Source organism: Chrysemys picta, chromosome 13 (genome assembly GCF_011386835.1).
Source record: "Chrysemys picta bellii isolate R12L10 chromosome 13, ASM1138683v2, whole genome shotgun sequence".
Lineage (NCBI taxonomy): Eukaryota > Metazoa > Chordata > Testudines > Emydidae > Chrysemys > Chrysemys picta.
This window is the reverse complement of record NC_088803.1, coordinates 39,742,121-39,762,580: the sequence shown is the minus strand read 5'-3', so window position 1 is coordinate 39,762,580 and position 20,460 is coordinate 39,742,121. Positions and strand designations below refer to the sequence as shown.

The window sequence follows — 20,460 nt, the reverse complement described above, 5'->3', positions numbered from 1 at the left end:
GATCAAGACTGTATTTCATACCTTTTTACTGGCTTTTCAAGTGATAGTGTTTTGTCCTTTGTGGAAAAAGTTAGTTACACACTCCTTTTATTCTTCATTTAATCTCCCCCGTGCATTTCTGGAGCACCAGGCGGCCAATATACCATTCTGCTGGCCACCTGCAAGCACCCTGCTGTTCATGGGCCATGGCTGGGGAACTACTGTGTGGGATATAAGACCCCACAGAAAGAGAGGGAGCTTTCATCAGACTCTGATCTGATTCTGGGAGAGAAGCCAGCTCAGAATGCTCTGCATTGATTAGGCTCTGCTGTGATCTCCATACCTGAAGGATGAGGTTATTTAGTACTTCTCTCTATGCAAAAGGATGATGCCCCACTATCTCCCTCTTGCGGCTCAGGTGTCAAGGGAATAAGTCAGAGGGGCTGCCCGTCTCCCTCTTCTTTTATCCCAGAGCTGAGTATTATTTAATAAACTTCAGGGACCAGAATGATGCTATGGGGCTCAAATCCCAATAGCTGTTCCTGTTGCTAAACATCTAAATGCTTCCTGGCCTTTGATAACACTTACACCTTTGTATTCCCTGCCCATAGCCCATTTGACACAGAGAACCTGTTTTTGTCGCCTGGAACTTCTGCCAAGTTTTCTCTGGGTAGTAGGAAAAGCTCCTTATACAACTGGACTCCGCCAAACACTCCTAGCTTCAGAGAGAAATATTATCTCGTAAGTATGATGGGGGAAGTAAAACACTGGGCCCAAACAGTGAGCTGGGGCTGGGACATCAGATTGTTGCCGAATAGAATTGGACAGCCCACAGTCACAGGGCGGTATGGTGATCATTATGGGGTGTTTTATTTTTTTAATTTAACCCCTGTTGTTTTCAATCCCATTTTAGAATCTTGAAATGCAAAAATTTTTTCCCTGCCAAATATTCCCCATGTGCAGCCAGGCATAAATTAGAGCAGTCTACACTGGGAACTGGCCAATCCCAGGAGCAGTGAACCATAGTGGTGGCTTAAAGGTGGAGTGTAAAGCATCCCCTTCTCTCCCCCCATCCCCTGTCTAGTGCCAAGTGCAGTTTAGTTGGACCAGACAATCTCCTGTGTTTCTAATGGGGTTTTCACTTAATGTTGCTGCTTCGTTCTGTGTGCTCCTGCCTCTTCATAGCACAGGCAATAGGTAGCAGAGGCATGTGTGCGTATACGCCCCTAACCTCAAGACAAGTTCCCATATCAGCCTGGCAGTCAGGTTTGTGTGCTCCTGCCAAGCCAGCAGAGGGAGTACAAAACATTGCTTGTAGATAGGTCTTCTGCAAACAGCGGCGTTATGGGGCTGTCTAGTTATTTAATGAGTGTGCTGTATTTATTAATAACTAATCATGAAAACGTTTTCCAGCCAATTTAATATCATATTGTAATTGGGCTGAAGGGGGGGTTAGAACCGATTTGTTAGGGTCCCTTTGGAATGAAAAATGTGACAGGCAGTGGCATCTTAGACTGTTTTTTTTACTATTCAGTTTAAAGTTCTTTAAATGGGGAGTATTCTCTGCTTGTCTTCTGCTCTTCCCTGAGGCTCTTGGGCTACTGGATCAATGTAAATATTGGGCCCACGCATGGCTTCCCCCAACAGGTCCTCTTGCTCTGGTCTGCATGGGGCTCAGAGGTTTTTTCTGTTTGGCCATTATAGCTGTGTCTGTCATCCTGAAACTCTCCAGAGGGGCAATGTGGGGCTGAGGGTCTTTCCTGGGCTCTCCATCTCTAGATAAATCTCATCTGTATCAAGTACTTGTACTTACACTTGAACCTGTTTGCTGCAGTCTGTTTTGCAGCAACGAATGAACCAAGGTGGCATAAACGATGAGGCGCGAGCCCCCTGCATACTGAGCTACTTGGCTGACTGTGACTTCGATGTACATCTAAGGAATGACAACCACAGCTCTGCAGAGACTGACTCATTCAGCTCCCAGGATCGGAAAGGAACAGAAACTAGAAATGTGACTCCAGCTTCAGACCACAGGACGCCGCCATTGGTTCTTGTACAGGACACCTGTGCAGAAGGAAGACAACACAAGTCTCCAAACCACACAACTCTAGATATCCTGAAAGAGACACCCTCCATGGATGGAGTTCCAAATAGCCCATCCAGCCCACGGGACATTAGCAAAGATGGCAGAGATTCCATCGGCCAGCACTGGAGTCACCAGCCTGTGGAACAAGAAAATGTCCTGTCTGTTGATCGGAAAAGCTGGAACACTGAAGATGACAGAAAACCAGCCGGAAGCGCCAAAGCAGTTGAGAAACTCCTTCAAGAAGTGTTAAATTTGCTGAAGTCACAGAATCCAGGGCAAACCCAATTGGAGGAATTGGAGTACCAAGTTTTATGCATCAGGGACAAATTAAAGGTGTGGTATTATTTTCACCTTTGTGCAATATGTTGTAGTTTTTGCTGTTCATCATTTTTCCTCTTACTATTCTAAAGGGCTCAAAACCACATGAGGGAGTATCGATGGCTTCAACATTTTCGGTGGCACATTCCCAAAATATTGGTTTGACCATCAGAGCTCAGGCATTTCTCAGAAATGGCTGGAAGTCAAGAGAGCTAGCTAAGGGCAACAACATTTCAGTCTTTATAACATCTCTCATGCACTCTATCCCAACATGCTTTGCAGAGGTGAATAGCAGAGAGAAGGAGACATTAGAAAGCAGAGTATAATCAAGACCCTGTGTTCTCTGAGCCAAACTGGAGGAAGGTCCCTGCATTGTGGGACACTGCTATGGGATTCCACAGTAATTTCATTTAGATGGAGGTTTTAATGGGGAAAAAAATCCAAGAAGATGAATAAGGCAATCAGGATATTAGCCACAATGTTTTATTTTTATATTAAATTCTACATCTGATGATACAGTCTGGGATTAGAGGAAGCACATTTCATGGGTTTTTTTCCTGCTAAAATACTCATCAGTGAAATTGTTGACAATATGGGCATGTATGTTGTCATCTGTAGGTTTCAGAGCAAACACCCCCTTGATGAATGGGGTCAGTCCATCAGAGCTAATGTTTAAGGCCTTCTGCACCCTCAGAAAGATGACAGTTAATCAGATTAAAACTCAGTTTCTGTTTAAGCATGGACTGCTGGTGGACACTCCCTTAGGGAAGGCTAGCCCCTGGCCCCACCCCTTCCTCATGAGGCCCCTTTCTGTCTCCCCTCAGCAGAGCCCTCAGGCCCCCCCACTCCCACCTCCGGCAGCTGCCCCAGCCATGCCAGTCGCCCTACCCGAGCCAGGGGAAGGCGGGGGGGAGGGTGGCGAGCCCCGGCCAGGGCTCCGCTCTCCCCGGCGGCTGGGGGGAGGGTGCCGGAGGGGGAGGGCGGCCAGAGCCCTGGGAGGAGGGCAGAGTGCCCGGCTGGGGCTCCGCTCTCCCCGGCGGTCAGAGCGCCGGGGGGAGGGCGGCGAGCCCGGCCGTGGCCCCGCTCTCCCCGGCGGCTGGAGCACCGCGCCGCCCCCCTCCAGGTGCCGCCCCAAGCACAAACTTGGTGGGCTGGTGCCTGGAGCCGGCCCTGCGTGGACCAGCCCGAGCAGCCCCAAGCTCCAGTCCAGCCTGAGTTGTCCCAGCCGTGCCAGCTCCAGCAGCCCGAGCAGCCCCAGGCCGGCTTGGGCTGTGCCGGAGAATGGTAAAGGCAGTGCACCTCCCCCAGCTGTCTATCTCTGGAGTCCAGGAAGATTACTGAGGAACCCGGGAAGCTGAATAGCAGAGACAGCCTCTTCAGCTGCCCCAGAACCTGCATGGCACATAATAATAAGTAAAAACCCGCAAATGGCAATCCATGGAAGCAGCTATTATACCCGCCACCCATGTGTTTAAGGATATCTTCACAATCATATGAGACTAGAAACATTTTCCCCCCTTACATGAAAGATTCTGGAGCACAACTCTGTGGCAAAGGGTGGATTGCACTTGTAGTCCCACAGCTGTGGAATACACGAGGCCCTGTGTGTAGGCCAGAGAGAGAAGACACTGTAAGATTTCAGCTGAGATCTGAGATAAGAATGACACTGACATCACTGACACCACTTTCTACTCCTAAAGCCTTAGAAAAATTAAAAGAAAAATTAAAAGAAAATTAAAAAAACGTAAACAGCCCCCAAACCAACCCCTTTCCCAAAACTTCTACCCCAAGCAGAGAAAGGGGAGAAATGCCAGAAGGGGTAGGGACTTTGCTATTATTACAGTGATGGGTGGCAGTATAAAACTGATAGCTCTAGATCTTAAGAAGGAGAAAGACAGGAAAATTGTACCAAATGACAGGAGCTGCAGAGAAGAAGGGTCTTACACCCACACTGGTGAGGTTGTAGTAAACCCAAGGAGAATTTTAAAACTGGATAAACCTTTTGAACTAGTTCCTGAAATGAATTGGCAAAGCTGTTTCAGGATCGGGGTGACGTGGCTCAAGTGCTTTGTATGTGTGAAAGGATCAGCTCTTCTGGTGTGTTGTGGATGAGCTGATGAGAGCAAACTGTCCCATGGTTGAATAGATGGTGATTTGTAAATCAGTATGGGTGAACTGCTGGCGGGGAACAGGATCCTTGCAAAGAACAATAGTTTATTTCCTATCTATCAACAGCTGAAGACATCTCATCAGAAACATTCCTCCATGGAGAGTCTGATGGTGGAGATGGTGCTGGAAAGTTTTGACTTTTTAAACACGGACTGCAGTGCTGATGAGCTTTCCTTATTTGGAAGCATAAGGACAGACAGTACCAGGTGAGCAGACCAGTGCATCTAGGGTGACCAGATGGCAAGCGTGAAAAATCGGGACGGGGATGGGGGGTAATAGGAGCCTATGTAAGAAAAAGACCCAAAAATCGGGACTGTCCCTATAAAATCAGGACATCTGGTCACCCTAAGTGCATCCCATTGAGGGGCTGAAGGGATTGACAAGAGGAAGATTAGGAGGTAAATACACTGAACTCAGTTAGGCAATGCCTGTGTGGTGTGGGGAGGTTGGTGCCCAGGGTGTGGACACTCAAGAGAGAGAGGAATTGTTTAGGATTCTATGAAACTTACAGCTCAGTCAAGCAATAAATGGACTGAAATTTGGGACTATTTAGGTTGAATATCTTGAAAAGCCTTTCTCCTACTAGGCTGCAGAATGGGATAGTTGGGATATTTAAAACTAGCCTTCAGAAAACAGATGTATGGGTATGATGGGGAACAGTTTTGCAAGGGAATAGGCCAGGAGCAGCTCACAGGTCCCTTCTACTGGGTTCTGTTTCATATTTGTGACCCTTGCTCATAACACTCTTACCCTTTGGGGTTGTGGGCCTGATCCTGAGAGGTGCTGAGTAACCCCAGATAGACCAGACTAGAGCATCCTTGAGTTGGAGTTGCTAGAGAACAAGGTGGTGTTATTTTGCTTTTGCAATACGTTGTTCCAGACGGGCCAGCCAGTCAATACACATTATTGATGGCAGTGTCTTGTTTGGATGGTGGTCCTCACAAAAATGAGGTCACAGGATTAGCTGACATACTGTTGCCTTCCTGACATGAGGATTAGAGATTTAATCCCCATCTTCACCTTTGTCGGAAGTTTACACACAATCAAGAGAGCAGATTGTTAACAGGCTTACTGCTCTTATAGAGCATCAGTTATTTGTCAAAAGTGGTGACCACTTTGATGAGTTTGGGGATTATTATTGAGAAGACAGGAAGAGAAACTTTCACATTCATTTGTTGACGATATAGATATAGGGGTGAAGGAGGTGCCTTGTGGGTTTTTAAACAACTTTTATTTTTTTCTTGGTGTTTTAGATCCTTCTGCTTTACCGCACACAATGGCTGGTTAACATTAACTACTTGTTCCCCTTTCTTAACTTCTCTAACAGCACTTACAATGACAACATACTGGGCTATGACAGGAAAACAGAAACGAAAGAGTTAACCACAGGAAATGATGATTTAGACAAACTTCTGATAGTTCATCTGCAGTTGTGCAAAGCTCTCTTGCAGGTAAGGAATGACGTATGGATGAACCCATTTGCAGTGGATTGATACTGGCTCAGATCCTGGGATGCTGTGCAGGCACTTTGCCTTGTACAACGGGCACAAAGCTGGCATAGCCAGCTATATGAGAATCCCCCTAGCACAGGATTCTTTGGTAGCATAGTGTGGGAGTAACAGTTTCTATGCAGACCCTTCTTCTCTGGCTGATGGTGAAGGGGACATGGTTGGAGGGAAAGCTAGAATGGCTGGGACATACTTCTGCCCCAGCACTTGCTGCTCTATTTGCCTCTCACATCCAAGGGCAGCTGGAATAGTTTAGGGCAGCCTTCAGGCTACCCTGATTTATGCTGGAAACCAGCCCCTCACTCAGTTGGTGGAGGATCAGGGAGTGCAACACCCATCTTTTCCCCCATTCCTGAGTTGAACTGTGCACTCCATGGCCATAGCTGAGGATCTGGGCCATCATTTATAACCACCAAGCAAAGACAGAGCTGGTGATTTATGAGGTTATGTTATAAAATGGAATGACTGAGAATGGAAATGCAGATCACTTGAGCGGGCCAGATTTTCAAACTGCAATGCACAGACCTATGCAAAGGGAAATCAGGTGGGCATGCACTTCTTCTGCAAAACCGGGACCTTTTTTGCTGGGGTAGGAATTAGTAGCTCTGCACTCAGAGGACTTATGCATGATGAGCTGGCTATGAATGAAGTAGGACCGGTTTGGATTGAACTACATATTGATTGGCAAATGACCAATTTTTCAGAGAGAAAATTTGGTATCACTGGAGTAAAATAGCCAGTATCCAGGATAAGTTATGATGATTTCTCTAGAACAGTTGTTCTCAACCAGGGGTCCAGGGCCCCCTAGGGGGCCTCAAGCAGGTTTCAGGGGGGGCCTCCAAGCAGGGCCAGCATTAGACTTGCTGGAGCCCAGGGCAGAAAGCTGAAGTCCCACCCGGGGCTGAAGTTGAAGCCTGAGCAATGTAGCTTCGTGGGGGCCCCTGTGGCATGGGGCCCCCAGGCAATTGCCATGCTTGCTACCCCTTAACACTGACTCTGGCTTTTATATGCAGAAAACCAGTTGTGGCACGGCTGGGCCGTGGAGTTTTTATAGCATGTTGGGGGTACTCAGAAAGAAAAAGGCTGAGAACCTCTGCTCTAGAACACCCCTGGGACTCATCGGTGCTGAACAGCCACAATCCCTATTCATTTCACTAGGAGTAATGGGTGCTCAGCATCAGCTAGGATCAGGCCCTGAAGCACAAAAGGCATTGTACAAGGATTACTCCACACATCAGTACAGTATATCAACCTCGGGCATCTATTGAACCGTGTAATGTTTATAACTATTTCAGATGGGAAGAGAAGACTTTCCCGTTCAGGGAGAGATGCAAAATGTAATCATAGACTCGTAGGACTGGAAGGGACCCTTGAGAGGTCATCTAGTCCAGTCCCCTGCACTCATGGCAGGACTAAGTATTATCTAGACCATCCCTGACAGGTGTTTGTCTAACCTGCTCTTAAAAATCTCCAATGATGGAGATTCCACAACTTCCCTAGGCAATTTATTCCAGTGCTTAACCACCCTGACAGTTAAGTAGTTTTTCCTAATGTCCAGCCTAACTAGGGTGACCATATTTTCCCAAAGGAAAAATGGGACACTCCCTGGGGCCGGCCCGAGGCCCTCCTCTCCCCTCATGCATGGGGCGGCCCAAGCCCCCCTGCCACCCACCCATGTGGGACTGGCCCGGCCTGAGCTGCTCTCCTGAACCCTCCCTCCCACACGGGGCTGGCATTGCCGCTTGCCCCCCAGCATGTCCACCCCCGCTAGGGGTCACACCCTGCTTTTTTGGCAAAACTGGGCATTTGTCTGGTTTGCTCTTGCCAAATGATGATCAGTTGGCAAGAGCAAACCAAACAAATGCCCAGTTTTGCCAAAAAAGTCGGGACGGCCAGGACAGGATGCATGGTCACCCTAAACCTAACCCACCCTTGCTGTAATTTAAGCCCACTGCTTCTTGTCCTATCCGCAGAGGTTAAGGAGAACAATTTTTCTCCCTCTTCCTTGTAACAATCGATAACATTTTTAAAGTAGGTAAAAATGTCCCCTCTCAGTCTTCTCTTTTCCAGACTAAACAAACCCAGTTTTTTCAATCTTTAATCATTTTTTTTTGTTCCTCTCTGGACTTTCTCCAATTTGTCCACATCTTTCCTGAAATGTGGTGCCCAGAACTGGACACAATACTCCAGTTGAGGCCTAATCAGTATGGAGTAGAGCAGAAGAATTGCTTCTCATGTCCTGCTTACAACACTCCTGCTAATACATCCCAGAATGATGTTTGTTTTTTTTCAATGGTGTTACACTGTTGACTCTCATTTAGCTCGTGATCCACTATGACACCGTAAATCCCTTTCTGCAGTACTCCTTCCTAGGCAGCCATTTCCCATTTTGTATGTGTGCAACTGATTGTGCCTTCCTAAGTGGAGTACTTTGCATTTGTCCTTATTGAATTTCATCCTATTTACCACAGACAATTTCTCTAGTTTGTCCAGATCATTTTGAATTTTAATCTATCCTCCAAAGGACTTGCAACCCCTCCCAGCTTGGTATCGTCCGCAAACTTTATAAGTGTACTTTCTAAGCCATTCTCTAAATCATTGATGAAGGTTTTGAACAGACCCAGACCCAGAACTGATTCCTGCGAGACCCCACTTAATATGCTCTTCCAGCTTTACTGTGATCTACTGATGATTACTCTCTGGGAACGGTTTTCCAACCAGTTATGCATCCATCTTGTAGTAGCTCCATCTAGGTTTTATTTCCCTAGTTTGTTTATGAGGAGATCATGAGAGACAGTTTAAAAAGCCTTACTAAAGTCAAGATATACCACACCTACCGCTTTGCCACCTATCCATGAGGCTTGTTACCCTGTCAAAAAAAGCTATTAGGTTGGTTTGACACAACTTCTTCTCGACAAATCCATGCTGACTGTTACTTATCATCTTACTATCTTCTAGGTGTTCGCTAATTATTTGCTCCATTATCTTTCCAGGAACTGAAGTAAAGCTAACTAGTCTGCAATTCTCTGGGTTGTCCTTATTTCCCTTTTTATAGATTGGCACTATATTTGCCCTTTTCCAGTCCTCTGGAATTTCTCCCGTTTTCCATGACTTTTTGAAGATAATCACTAATAGTTCAGTCAGCTCCTTGAGTATTCTAAGAGGCATTCCATCAGGTCCTGGTGACTTGAAGACATCTAACTTGTCTAAGTAATTTTTAGCTTGTTTTTTCCCTATTTTAGCCTCTCGTCCTACCTCAGCATTCACTATGTTAGATGCCCAATTGCTACTAACCTTTTTGATGAAAACGGAAACAAAAAGATCATTTAGCACTTCTGCCATTTCCACATTTTCTGTTATTGTTCCCCTTTCCCCCGTGGTCGTCCTCTTGCTTCTAATGTATTTGTAGGATGTTTTCTTGTTACCCTCTATGTCTCTAGTTAGTTTAATCTCGTTTTGTGGCTTGGCCTTTCTAATTTGGTCTCTGCATATTTGTGTTATTTGTTTATATTCATCCTTTTTAATTTGACCTAGTTTCCACTTTTGGTAGGACTCTTTTTTTGATTTTCAGATCATTATAAGTCTCCTGGTTAAGCCAGGGTGGTCTCTTGCCATACTTCCTATCTTTTCCTATGCAGTGGAATAGTTCCCTTTTGTGCCCTTAATAATGTCTCTTTGAAAAACTGTCAACTCTCTTGAACTGTTTTTCCCATGGGATCTTACCTACCAACTCCCTGAGTTTGCTAAAGTCTGCCTTCTTGAAATCCATTACCTTTATTGTGCTGTTTTCCCTCCTACCATTCCTTAGAATCATGAACTCTACCATTTCATGATCACTTTCACCTACACTGCCTTCCACTTTCAAATTCTCAACCAGAATCAAATCTAGAATAGCCTCTCCCCTAGTAGCTTTCTTCACCTTCTGAAATAAAAGAATTGTCTCCAGTACATTCCAAGAACTTGCTGGATAATCTGTGCCCTGCTGTGTTATTTTCCCAACAGATGTCTGGGTAGTTGAAGTCCCCCATCCCCACCAAATCCTGTGCTTTGGATGATTTTGTTAGTTGTTTTAAAAAAGCCTCATGCACCTCTTCTTCCTGGTTAGATGGTCTGTAGTAGATCCTACTATGACATCACTCTTGTTTTTTACACCTTTTATCCTTACCCAGAGATTTTCAACAAGTCTGTCTCCTATTTCCATCGCATCCTCTGCCCATCCAAGACACAATGCGAAAAGTGGATTTCTGTGAGAGACAGTTGTCTTCCCCACTGGCTGTTGGAGAGTTGAGCTCTGAAAGTCAGGGGATTCAGCACTTCTTGAGTTTGCTCAATGCTTTCGTCTCAGTCACTGAGGAAAAGTACACTTTGTTTCAGAAACTGGTTTCGCCAAACATAGCCCGAATTGTCCAGGAGAGCCTTTTGGAAGAAGTGTCACGGCAGAAACAAGTGCTGGAAACGGTCTCAGAGCTCTGTGTTCTGGAAGTTGGGAGCTTCACCTCTGTTGAAGAGGGTGAGTAATGTGGGTGTGATGCCAAGGCATATGTAGGAGACCAGAGAGGCTCAGGTAACATGGCTCTCACCTCATATGGCAAATCAGGGATTGATTCTGAAGGCTTTAAAATAAATTCCCAGTCAAAGCAGCTTTTATGGGTAGGTTATAAACCCTAACAGCTGGGGCTCAGATCTTTCTTGGTTAGAAAGGAAAGGGTTTTTAGAATTTCTGCCCCAGGCAATAATTAACTTGACCCTGTATGAACCAAGTAAACCACAGAGCTTGTGTATTTCATGTAAAGGGACTTTCCCCACCCCATACGCAGGGGGCCATAAGTGTTTTGAATTTTGCATTCGAAGGATTTTCAAAAGTGCTCAACACTGACTTAACTCCCCTTGAAATGGATGATAAAACTCCCCCTGAATCTAAGCCAACAGTGAGCACTTTTGAATATCCTAATCTTTGGCTTCAAGGAAAATGGGTAATTATTTGGGGCCAGTTTAGGCACCTAAACATGCAGATACATGTCCAGTAGGATTTTCAAAACAGGGTGTTTCCTCACTCCCATTGCTTTCAATCCCGTGGTGTTTTGAAAACCCCACTAGGTGCATATTTGTATTTTTAGGTGCCTAAATGCCTTTAAAAATCTGGCCCTTGGACACCAACGTTTTCCCTCCCTAGCAAAAGGGAGGGAGTGACATAGCAACACAAATGAGATTATTTAGATACTGAACTATGCAGGTTTTTATTGTGATGATCCGCAGGCCTGACTCAGAAAAACTCCGATAGAAACCCAGGGGAATTTTGCCTAAGCAAGGATTGTAGGATTAGGCTCCACATTTGGATTTGAGAAGGAATTCGCTCCCAGGGAAGAGGAGCAGGGGCTTTTTTACTTGCCCTCTAGCACATGGAGCTAGGCCTGGTGATCTTATGATTATAGGTCTTTGTTCCTAACACATGACCCTGGTTGGCTGTCTGCAATCCTAATAGGTTGAGCGTGGTCCAATGAGATATAATTTGGGATGCTAGAGAAGGGGAATCCCTAGTAGAGCACAGTTTATGTCCCTGCAAAGGCAGGAGCTAGGAGCATGGTAGATGTCTCACTTACACACTGGTATGACAGCGTAGAGCCCAATCCAAAGCCCACTGAAGTTTATTGAAAGGCTCCCATTGGCTTTAGTGGGCTTTGGCTCAGGTCCTCAATGAGTCTTTAATAAATTGGCAATACAATTCAGTTGTAAAGAAATCCATCTATGGAATGTAAATAAAAATGACATTCATACATTTGTTAGACATCCCATCTGGTGTCTCATGTCTCATTTAAAATGCACTCCAGCTCACTTGCTGACATTTGTAAAACTTTATTCTACAGTTATTCATAAGGTGAAAAAGCAGAAGCAGTGTCTGAAAATCTGGAGTGAATTCACAGACCCAGGAAATATCTTGTTCTGTTCAGCAGAAAAATTCCAGAATCCTCTGAAATACATATTAATGTTCAAAGTGAAGGAGAAATATCCAGGACATCTAGAAGCAGGTACCAGTCAATTACTAGAAGATAAGGCACCTGATTTTATTCGTACACTGAGTTTAAGGTTGTCCCTGTAGGTTTTTTAAAATGACATAGAACTTGTTCTTGGTAAACTGTATTTAAAATTCAGACTCCAGCCCCTTGATTTATTACTTATACTATAAAATGACCATGGCACTCTCCACACGCGGCTTGATGAGGCATTACTTCTCTCCCATGACATTGTGGACTGTTAGCGTTATGTTTTGTAATAATTTGGGGTGGGATTTACCAAATCACCTAAGGGGGTTAGGAGTCAATGGGAGTTACAAACCTGACTCGCTTGGGCACTCTTGAAAATCCCTCCCTTCTATCTGATATACCAAAGAGTTTACAATACAAAATTGCAGGCATTTAATTGCTAAGATAATTATGAATGCTGTGCTGTGTTCTATCTTCTGTGTTACACACATCTCAGAAAGTCAACATGGAGTTCCTATTATTTCTTGTAGTGGCAGTGGTGCCCAGAGGCCCCTGTTGGGATGAGAGCTCTGTTTCGCTAGGTGCTGTTCAAACATGAGGCAGACATAGGCCCAGATCTTCAAAGGTATTTAGGTGCCTAACTCCCAGAATCTGGGCCATCATCCATATCCCAAAGAGTTTATCATTGAAATATGTATGTATTGTGCATATGTATCTGTATGTCACTCAATAGCCTTGTGGTGATGTGTAAACACTGAAAGTAAAGCTCAGTACAGACTCTGCTGCAAAGGGGTGTGCTCACGCGCACACCCACATGCACAGTGCCCCCATTTTAGAAGAGAGAAAACAAAATTGATAAAAGTTGACTAAAAGACAGACACAAACAACATCTGACATTAGGACTTACATTTTGGATGACCCCTTTCATTTAGATTTCAATCCTAACACCGAATGCACAGTATGGCCAGGAATTCCCATAGGATGATCTTTCTAAACAAAGGAATTTCCCCTATGCAACCCTATTGTTTCCAAAGAGCTTCCAAACATGTGCATAGAGCACTGCTTTGTTTTATATGGTAAAATCATTATACCCTGCTTTACAGATGGGGAAACTGAGGCCCAGAAAGGTTTAGTGGCTCTTTCAGTCACACAGCTAGTTGATGGCAGAGTTAGAATTAAAGGTTGCCAGTTCCTGAGTCCCTGCATTAATCTTCTTAAACCAGGCTGCCTTAATTGTCTTTAAAAAGCAACAGAGGGTCCTGTGGCACCTTTAAGACTAACAGAAGTATTGGGAGCATAAGCTTTCGTGGGTAAGAACCTCACTTCTTCAGATGCAAGTAATGGAAATTTCCAGAGGCAGGTATAAATCAGTATGGAGATGACGAGGTTAGTTCAATCAGATTGAACTGATTTATACCTGCCTCTGGAAATTTCCATTACTTGCATCTGAAGAAGTGAGGTTCTTACCCACGAAAGCTTATGCTCCCAATACTTCTGTTAGTCTTAAAGGTGCCACAGGACCCTCTGTTGCTTTTTACAGATTCAGACTAACACGGCTACCCCTCTGATACTTAATTGTCTTTGCTACCACCTATAGACCTGATTCAAAGTCTGTTAAGTCAATACAGTAACTCCTCTTGGCTTCAGTGGGTGTTGGATGAGTTCTGTTTTGTACTTTGGCTGGAATTATCAGCAGAGTGGGGGCCTGCCTCCTACTGAATTTTAGTGAGATTTAGGCCCTTACTTCCTTATGTTCCTCTGAAAATTCCAGCCTTCAACTTCTTCTTGTTAAAACTGTAAATGAAATGCATGAGTGCAAAGTGTCCTGCCCCTCAGCAGGCCTTCTTTGTTTGGTCTTCTCTGCATGTCTGTTCAGTGCTGCGAAGGCTGCTCGAGCAGATCGTCACATGCAGCGGGTTGCTCCCCTCTGGGAGTCCCCCTGAAGAACTGCTCACCTTATTCCAGTTTCACAGCTACCTGGAGAAAGAGCGTGTTGCCAACCTGGAGAAGCACTTGGCAGAACTCAGCAAAGAAGGTAATGGCAGGCTGCCAGGCACTGCACTCAGGCAAATAACCCTCAGGCTAGCTAGTTGGCTGCTGGAATGGCTTATGGGGCTGTATCTCTCCCAATCCCAAAGGGATATTTTTTTAAAGAATAAGGATACAACCCTACCATAATACAATTCAACTCTGTTTTCATCCTCTCTCCTCACTATGCCCATGCAGTTTTAATTAGAGCAGGAAAGGCAAAATCAGGCTTCATAGCTAGACAGGAAAGGAACAGATTTGATGCAAATATTTAGCTCAAGTGTCTGGCTTAGGTCTCAGTCTGCAATATAAGGAGAGGCCAAACTGGCCGCACAGTAAGCTGCTGTGTTCCACAGCAGAGTAGATGGTTTACGGTATCGCATGGTCATGACAGTGATGAGAGATAGATCAGTGGCATTAAGATTCCAGGAGTAACTAATGTGCATTTGCTGAGAGCGCTACTGTCATGCTGAAACCCAGTCCATCCAGTACTTTGAAAATCTGAACGTGGCAGATACTGGGGTAGTTTCATTTCCTTTGGGCCATTCATGCTTGCTCAGTGCGTGAACGCAAAGGCGTAGGAAGTTTGTCTGCTATCTCGTGTAGGATTTCAAAAGGACAGTGTGGTGCATTATTTTTAAAACTAGGCGTATTATTCTCTCTCTGTGGTACACTTACACTCCTCCTAACCAGTGCAGCCTTATCTTTCACAGATGCTTGTTTTAACATTTTTCAGTTTTCCCTCTTTTTTAGTAATAGTCAAATTACTACTCTTCCTAAAGGTTTTGCATTCACGAATGTTTGTATTAATTTAGCACCTATGGACCTCAGTCAAGGATCAGGGCCCCATTTTGCTAGGCACTGTGCATACATATTGTAAAAACATAGCCCCAGCCTCAGAGAGTTTACAAGCTAGGTTTATGAGGAGATGAAAAGGACAAACTGAGGGAAGAAGGGAGGATAAGAGAATGGTAAAAGGAGCATGTTTTGTGCAGACTAGCAGTACTTGCAGCTCACCTCTTGTCTAGTCATGTACCTCAAAGTATTTTCTAAGAGACAGCCTTGCTCAGTAGTGGTGTTAATAAGGGGCACACGTCTGAGGCAGGAGACAAAATTGGAAGGGACTTCTCAGAACCAATTCTCCATAGACACTGCACACATTTGTAGCTGAACTGATATTCTTCCATTTGCAGTGACGCTAATTGAGGAGCTACAGTGTCCAGGGCGACTTAAGAAAATCAAGAAACTAAAAGGGAAGCGACTGAGCCAGCTCCAGCCTCTACCCCAAACTTTACGGCTGCTCGGGATTCTGCAGCTCGATGACAACCGCCACGTCAGCAAAGCAGCAACGTCCTGTCTCTCTCGGGCGGCAGTGAATAAGAATTTCAGGGAGAAGGTATTAACTGAATTGGGCCACTTCATGGTTTCTCACCTGTTTTCAGAGTGAGATACTACAATTCAAGAAATCCGATCTCCCTGAGAGCAGCAGGATTTTGGGGGGGAAGGAGTTATACTCCGCTTCGAGGAAGCTCTCAACATCTGCTACCCCAGTGGGTGCAGGGTGAGTTAAGGATCAAAACTGTGATTGGTTCGATCCTGCACTATTGACCCCCTGCCATATTCCACCCCAGAGACTGCTGCCTTTCAGCATCAGAAATGATTCTTGTATGTTATTTGATCAGTTTCAGATAAGTAAAACAGTGCTGGATCTCAGTCCTCTTGGCATTCAGAACACATGAGGAGTTATTTGTAGGGTAACCAATCACTCAATCTTATTTTCTAGGCTCTGCTTTTTTACACGGATATTTTAGCTGTGTGTGATGCAAAAATACAGCAAGCGGCATGTCTGGCTCTCAAAAACCTCAGAGTAAGTGTGTTTGACCGAGTAACTGGGATTTTTATTGTGTGGGGCTGTGTCCAGCTGTATGGCCAAAGGTTCATCTTAATTTTTTCTGGTAGGCATTGTTCAGATTTTTCTTTAAATTACCTTATATCTGGTACATGAAACGGGGGTTTTCTTTAGCTCCGAACTGTTTTTGCTGCTACTTGAGGCAACCAGGAAAGAGAGCAATAATTATCTAAACCCTCTTAGAACTGGGACAACAGCTAGAGTACAGAGAGTAGTCACAATGAGCGGTCTTAGTTACTGCTTCCCTGTCAATAGGGACATCAGTGGGGTTGGAAAACAAGTTCTGATTGGGGAGACATTTTAGCTTCTAGCAAGGTACTAACACTGGAACCAAACTCAGAATATAGTTTGTGCTCTTGCTTTAAGACTGACTGATTTATTGAATACATTTCTAATCCTGTTTTGAGAGTAACTGCTCATCTACAATCCCAGCATGCTAGAGGCTCTCGTTTTTAAAAAAATCTGTCCACTTTCTGTCTTAAGTTACCAGCAGACTCCAACACAAATTAGCAGAACTTTTCCTGCACAGATGGGAGTCAAATCCTTCCAATAACATTTATAACCAGTTAGTTTGCACATAAACAATTACTGTCAGCACAACTCTTTTTTATAAGGAAATGCAGCCATAAGATAGACCAAGCCACTAACTCTGACTTTTTAGGAACGACTGTTAGAAAGCAGTCTTGGGCCCTTTGTGCCTGCACCCATGTGATAACTTTACTGAGTCAATGCTCTTTGGGCCTGGTTCACTATTGCATTACTTCAGTTTTTTGCCAGTATAACTCCATTGAAACTGCAGGTACAATACTGGAGTAATGCATGGGTGAATCACGTCCTATATCTTCAAAACTTTAATCCTTTGAGACGAGGCTAGGTGGTGGCAAACCTATGCTCATGCTAAGTAAACCAATCTACAGCCAATTCAGGGGATGGGGGGGAAAGGGAAGGGAGCACAATCATATTAGAATTGAGATACAACTTAGAAGAGATAGCAGTTGAACAGCTGGTGCATGTCTGCGTATTTATGTAACAGATAGTACCTGAGTGTTATGGTGGGAAAACTCTGAGAGAAATGATCAAGACTGCTTATTAAACACATAATGCTGCAGTTTTTTCTTCTCCCCCACAGGCCATAGAAAGCATTGAGCAGATTGCCCGCCTGTGTCAGTCTGAAACAGAGGACGTACGGAACGCTGCCAGGGAAACAACACTGTCATTTGGTAAATGTTTACTGCAGCTTTAAATAAAGATGCTGAGAGTGACAGATGAGCTATTAAGAAAACAAAATAGGCCTAAAGTTTTACCAACGTGTTCTTCAGCAAAAGAATATGTTTAAGGCTGAGCTAACAGGTATAGAGATGTTTCACGACACACTGTCGGAACATTACAATAATCTTAATGCAACATATGTGCTAAGGCTTTGTATATATACAGGCCCAGAAGACAGCTTGAGGGGGAGTGCTGTACAAACTATTAACCATTGTAAAGGGACAGTGAGCAACAAGATGATTTCAGGTAACAAGTCATAAAATTAAAGGTATTCCAGCATTGCTGTCAATACTAGTGTTAGCAATAAAAATATTAGCATTTGGTACTCTCTTCTGGGAGCTGTGTACATAAAAGTCTAACCAGACTGGTAACTAGGGTGAAATCTTATTGAATCTAGGTAGGATTTGATTTTAAAATATGTAATGTGGACATCACTGTTGTAAATAAAGGGGCCAATTGCACATATAGGGACTGATTCAATGAAGTTACAGCAGTATAAAACTCGATTGACACCGGGGAGGGAGGGGTCAGGCTCAGAAAGTAATTGCCAAGAATATCAGAGGGGTGTATTAACTAACTTGCATTTTCCAGAGAGAGGGAAATTAAGCTGCGATCCAGCTGCCATCAGGTTGGCAAAGATGGGATCTGATCCTGTGCAATTACTGTCTGACTGAGGCAGGATGGGAGCACATATATAGTAATTAAAGAGACTCTCCAAGTACCTTTGGCATAGATAGTACGGATTGGCTTTCCTTTCACTGGTGCTACATTTCTTACTACAGCTAGACTCGTAGCCAGTGACTAGACAATTTCCCTAAGATAACAAGAATTGTTTCATTTTAAGATGTTCCTTTACAAATTCATCTGCAGTCAGGCCAGATTTTTCAAACGACTAGTGCTTTTGGGTGCCTTTTTTCTGGAGACACCAAACTGCTGCCTTAAAGGGGCCTGATTTTCAGCAGGTAGATGCTCAGCCATTTTTGGAAACAGGGTCCCTTTTAAAGGTGTCTGAAGCGGAGCATCCAAAAAAAAAACCACTAAGGCAGTGATTTTCAAGAGTGACTGAACACCCAAGTTGTAACAAGGTCGTAAGAGGCAGTGCAGAGTTATGGTGAAACTGCAACAGATCCTCACCTCAGAGTTTCTCCCAGATTTCCTGTCCTCACTATGATTGGTCTGTCTTTATTTGTAGGTGAAAAAGGACGACTAGCCTTTGAAAAAATGGACAGAGTTTGCTGTGAGTTGAGAGGCTCTGTATACCAAGAAGCTGAAATTGAAATCACAATATTTTAACTAATGAAATGCTGAATCTGACCTACAGCCCAGGTGGCTACAGGAGTTGGTTTCCATTTACCACTAGGTGGTTAAGTTAGCGCACGTAGGTATCGAGTAGGTCCATGTGGGACAGCTCTTCCATGGGGGGGGGGGGTTAGGACTAAAAATCACTCAGCCGTTGGATCAGAATGCTTCTGACACGGAGCTAAAATCATGAAGTATCACTAGGTGGTGCTAGAGTAAATCCATCAGCCCCTCTCAGGCTGTCCTCACCAGGGAGCACAATAAACCTTGAAACAACTCAGTCTGCAGTGCCAAAAACAGGAGGCAAAGGGTAAGTCTTGACAGGAGATTTAGTAATGGGTTTGTTTTCATTAAGAATCCTGACTCAATTTCACAAACTCATTCTCTCCCTCTCCTCTCCCCCCCCCAAGCCCGAACAAAAAAAACAACAACTCTTTGCAGTTGGTTTGGATTCATGCCTGGGAAGGGAGCAAAGGTAAAGTGTAGCCTTATAACTGGCATGTGACAATACTGCCTCTATCTTACTGCAGAGAGCATGAGCAGAAATAAAGCTTAGTGCGAAGAGGTGGATGTTTCCTTTCTGCTTCACATGTAGGAACTCTGAACTGATGGCACTGGGCCTGCTTGTTATTCTCCCAAAGTGTTCTCCCCTTCGTTTTGAAGTAGTTTGTGCTAAAGAAGGGTCAGCTCCTCAGTTGGTGTGAAAGGAGCATCTCCCCTTTAGGTTACAGCAGCTGAAGAGCTGGTCCTAAATGTAGTTTTCCTACAGCCCTTGGAGTTTTGATTTTATGAATACAAGACAGTGTGGATGTGGAGAGTGTCACTAATGAGCCCAAATACTTGTATACAATTAGTCAATGTATGCTAGATCTGCAGAAAACTAGTACAAAGCTAGCTCCAGTATCAGCAGGTATTGAAGTTATAAACCAGCACTTGTTCTGTCAGAAGTCATAGCAGCTGCCATGCACTTTAAAACATCATTTCTAAGCTGGTCTGTGCTTTCTTGTAAATTTGAGTAAGAGCTCAAAAGTTGATTGGTTTCTGGAAGAACGTAAAAATGTGCAGTAAACTAATTGGGATTTCAGTGCTTCCAGCAAGAGATGTTTGAAATTAACTCTAATCTGAAAACAGCGTAAGCGTAGATAGACGGAAACTAGTGAGGCAATGTTTCTTCAGCCTGACTTGTTTACTTTAAGAATTCAGAACATGCCTATCCTTCACATTTATGGAGTAAGTGTACAAAACTGAGTTGTATATGGACAGATCCAGGCGGAAGTGTCAAGTTTTTAATTTATACACTTACTCATTTAATCTTAGCCTAAGGTTAAAAAAAAAGGTACCTGAAGTCAGGCTCCTTAATCCATACTTGGGCACCCAGAAGTGGCCTGATTTTCAACAGAAACAGATGAATGCTCAGCTCTTGAGAATAAGATCACCCAATTTGAGTATTCAAATATGGGTTTAGGAACCTTACGTGAGGCACAATACTTGAACAGTCTTGGTCTTTATGTATATATTATACAGTATATTGTGCTTTGTACTTTTCTATTCAGTATTTATTTCTATGTTGGTTTACATACAGTTTTCTAAAATTTTAAATAAAACATTAAATACTTGCCTTTTTGCAAACAGTCTGTGTGCTGAAAACATTATGGGGGCAACCATTAGTTAACACATTCCTCAGAGAGCAAAACCAGTGAAATAAACCACAGCTGAAATATGGGGGAGGATTTATCACACTTCTAGTTCTATGGTCACTGCTTATGAAATTTTTGTTTAGTTACCAGTAGTTACTTTGGAAGCATTCTCAGCTCATTTCAAACTTGACAGTCATTGAAATCAGAGAGCAAAAATATTTCCTAAGGCTATATAACACCTGCTCTGGCTCTTTTGGGGGAAATAAACAGAACATAG

At 44.0% G+C, this 20,460-nt stretch overlaps 1 protein-coding gene across 9 annotated transcripts in view; it reads left to right on the top strand.

The window, feature by feature from the left end:
- Positions 1-20,162, top strand: part of RIPOR3 (RIPOR family member 3) — a 75,740-nt gene extending 55,578 nt beyond the window's left edge. For all 9 annotated transcript variants that reach the window (XM_065565970.1, XM_005286235.4, XM_065565974.1 and 6 more), the window contains 11 exons: positions 591-720; positions 1,814-2,398; positions 4,619-4,758; positions 5,880-6,003; positions 10,435-10,570; positions 11,925-12,086; positions 13,918-14,076; positions 15,263-15,465; positions 15,853-15,936; positions 17,108-17,198; positions 18,440-20,162. In XM_065565970.1, the coding sequence (XP_065422042.1) occupies positions 591-720; positions 1,814-2,398; positions 4,619-4,758; positions 5,880-6,003; positions 10,435-10,570; positions 11,925-12,086; positions 13,918-14,076; positions 15,263-15,465; positions 15,853-15,936; positions 17,108-17,198; positions 18,440-18,540 (1,915 nt within the window). In that variant the 3' untranslated portion in view covers positions 18,541-20,162. The remainder of the gene's footprint in view (positions 1-590; positions 721-1,813; positions 2,399-4,618; positions 4,759-5,879; positions 6,004-10,434; positions 10,571-11,924; positions 12,087-13,917; positions 14,077-15,262; positions 15,466-15,852; positions 15,937-17,107; positions 17,199-18,439) is intronic.
- Positions 20,163-20,460: the final 298 nt, after the last annotated feature.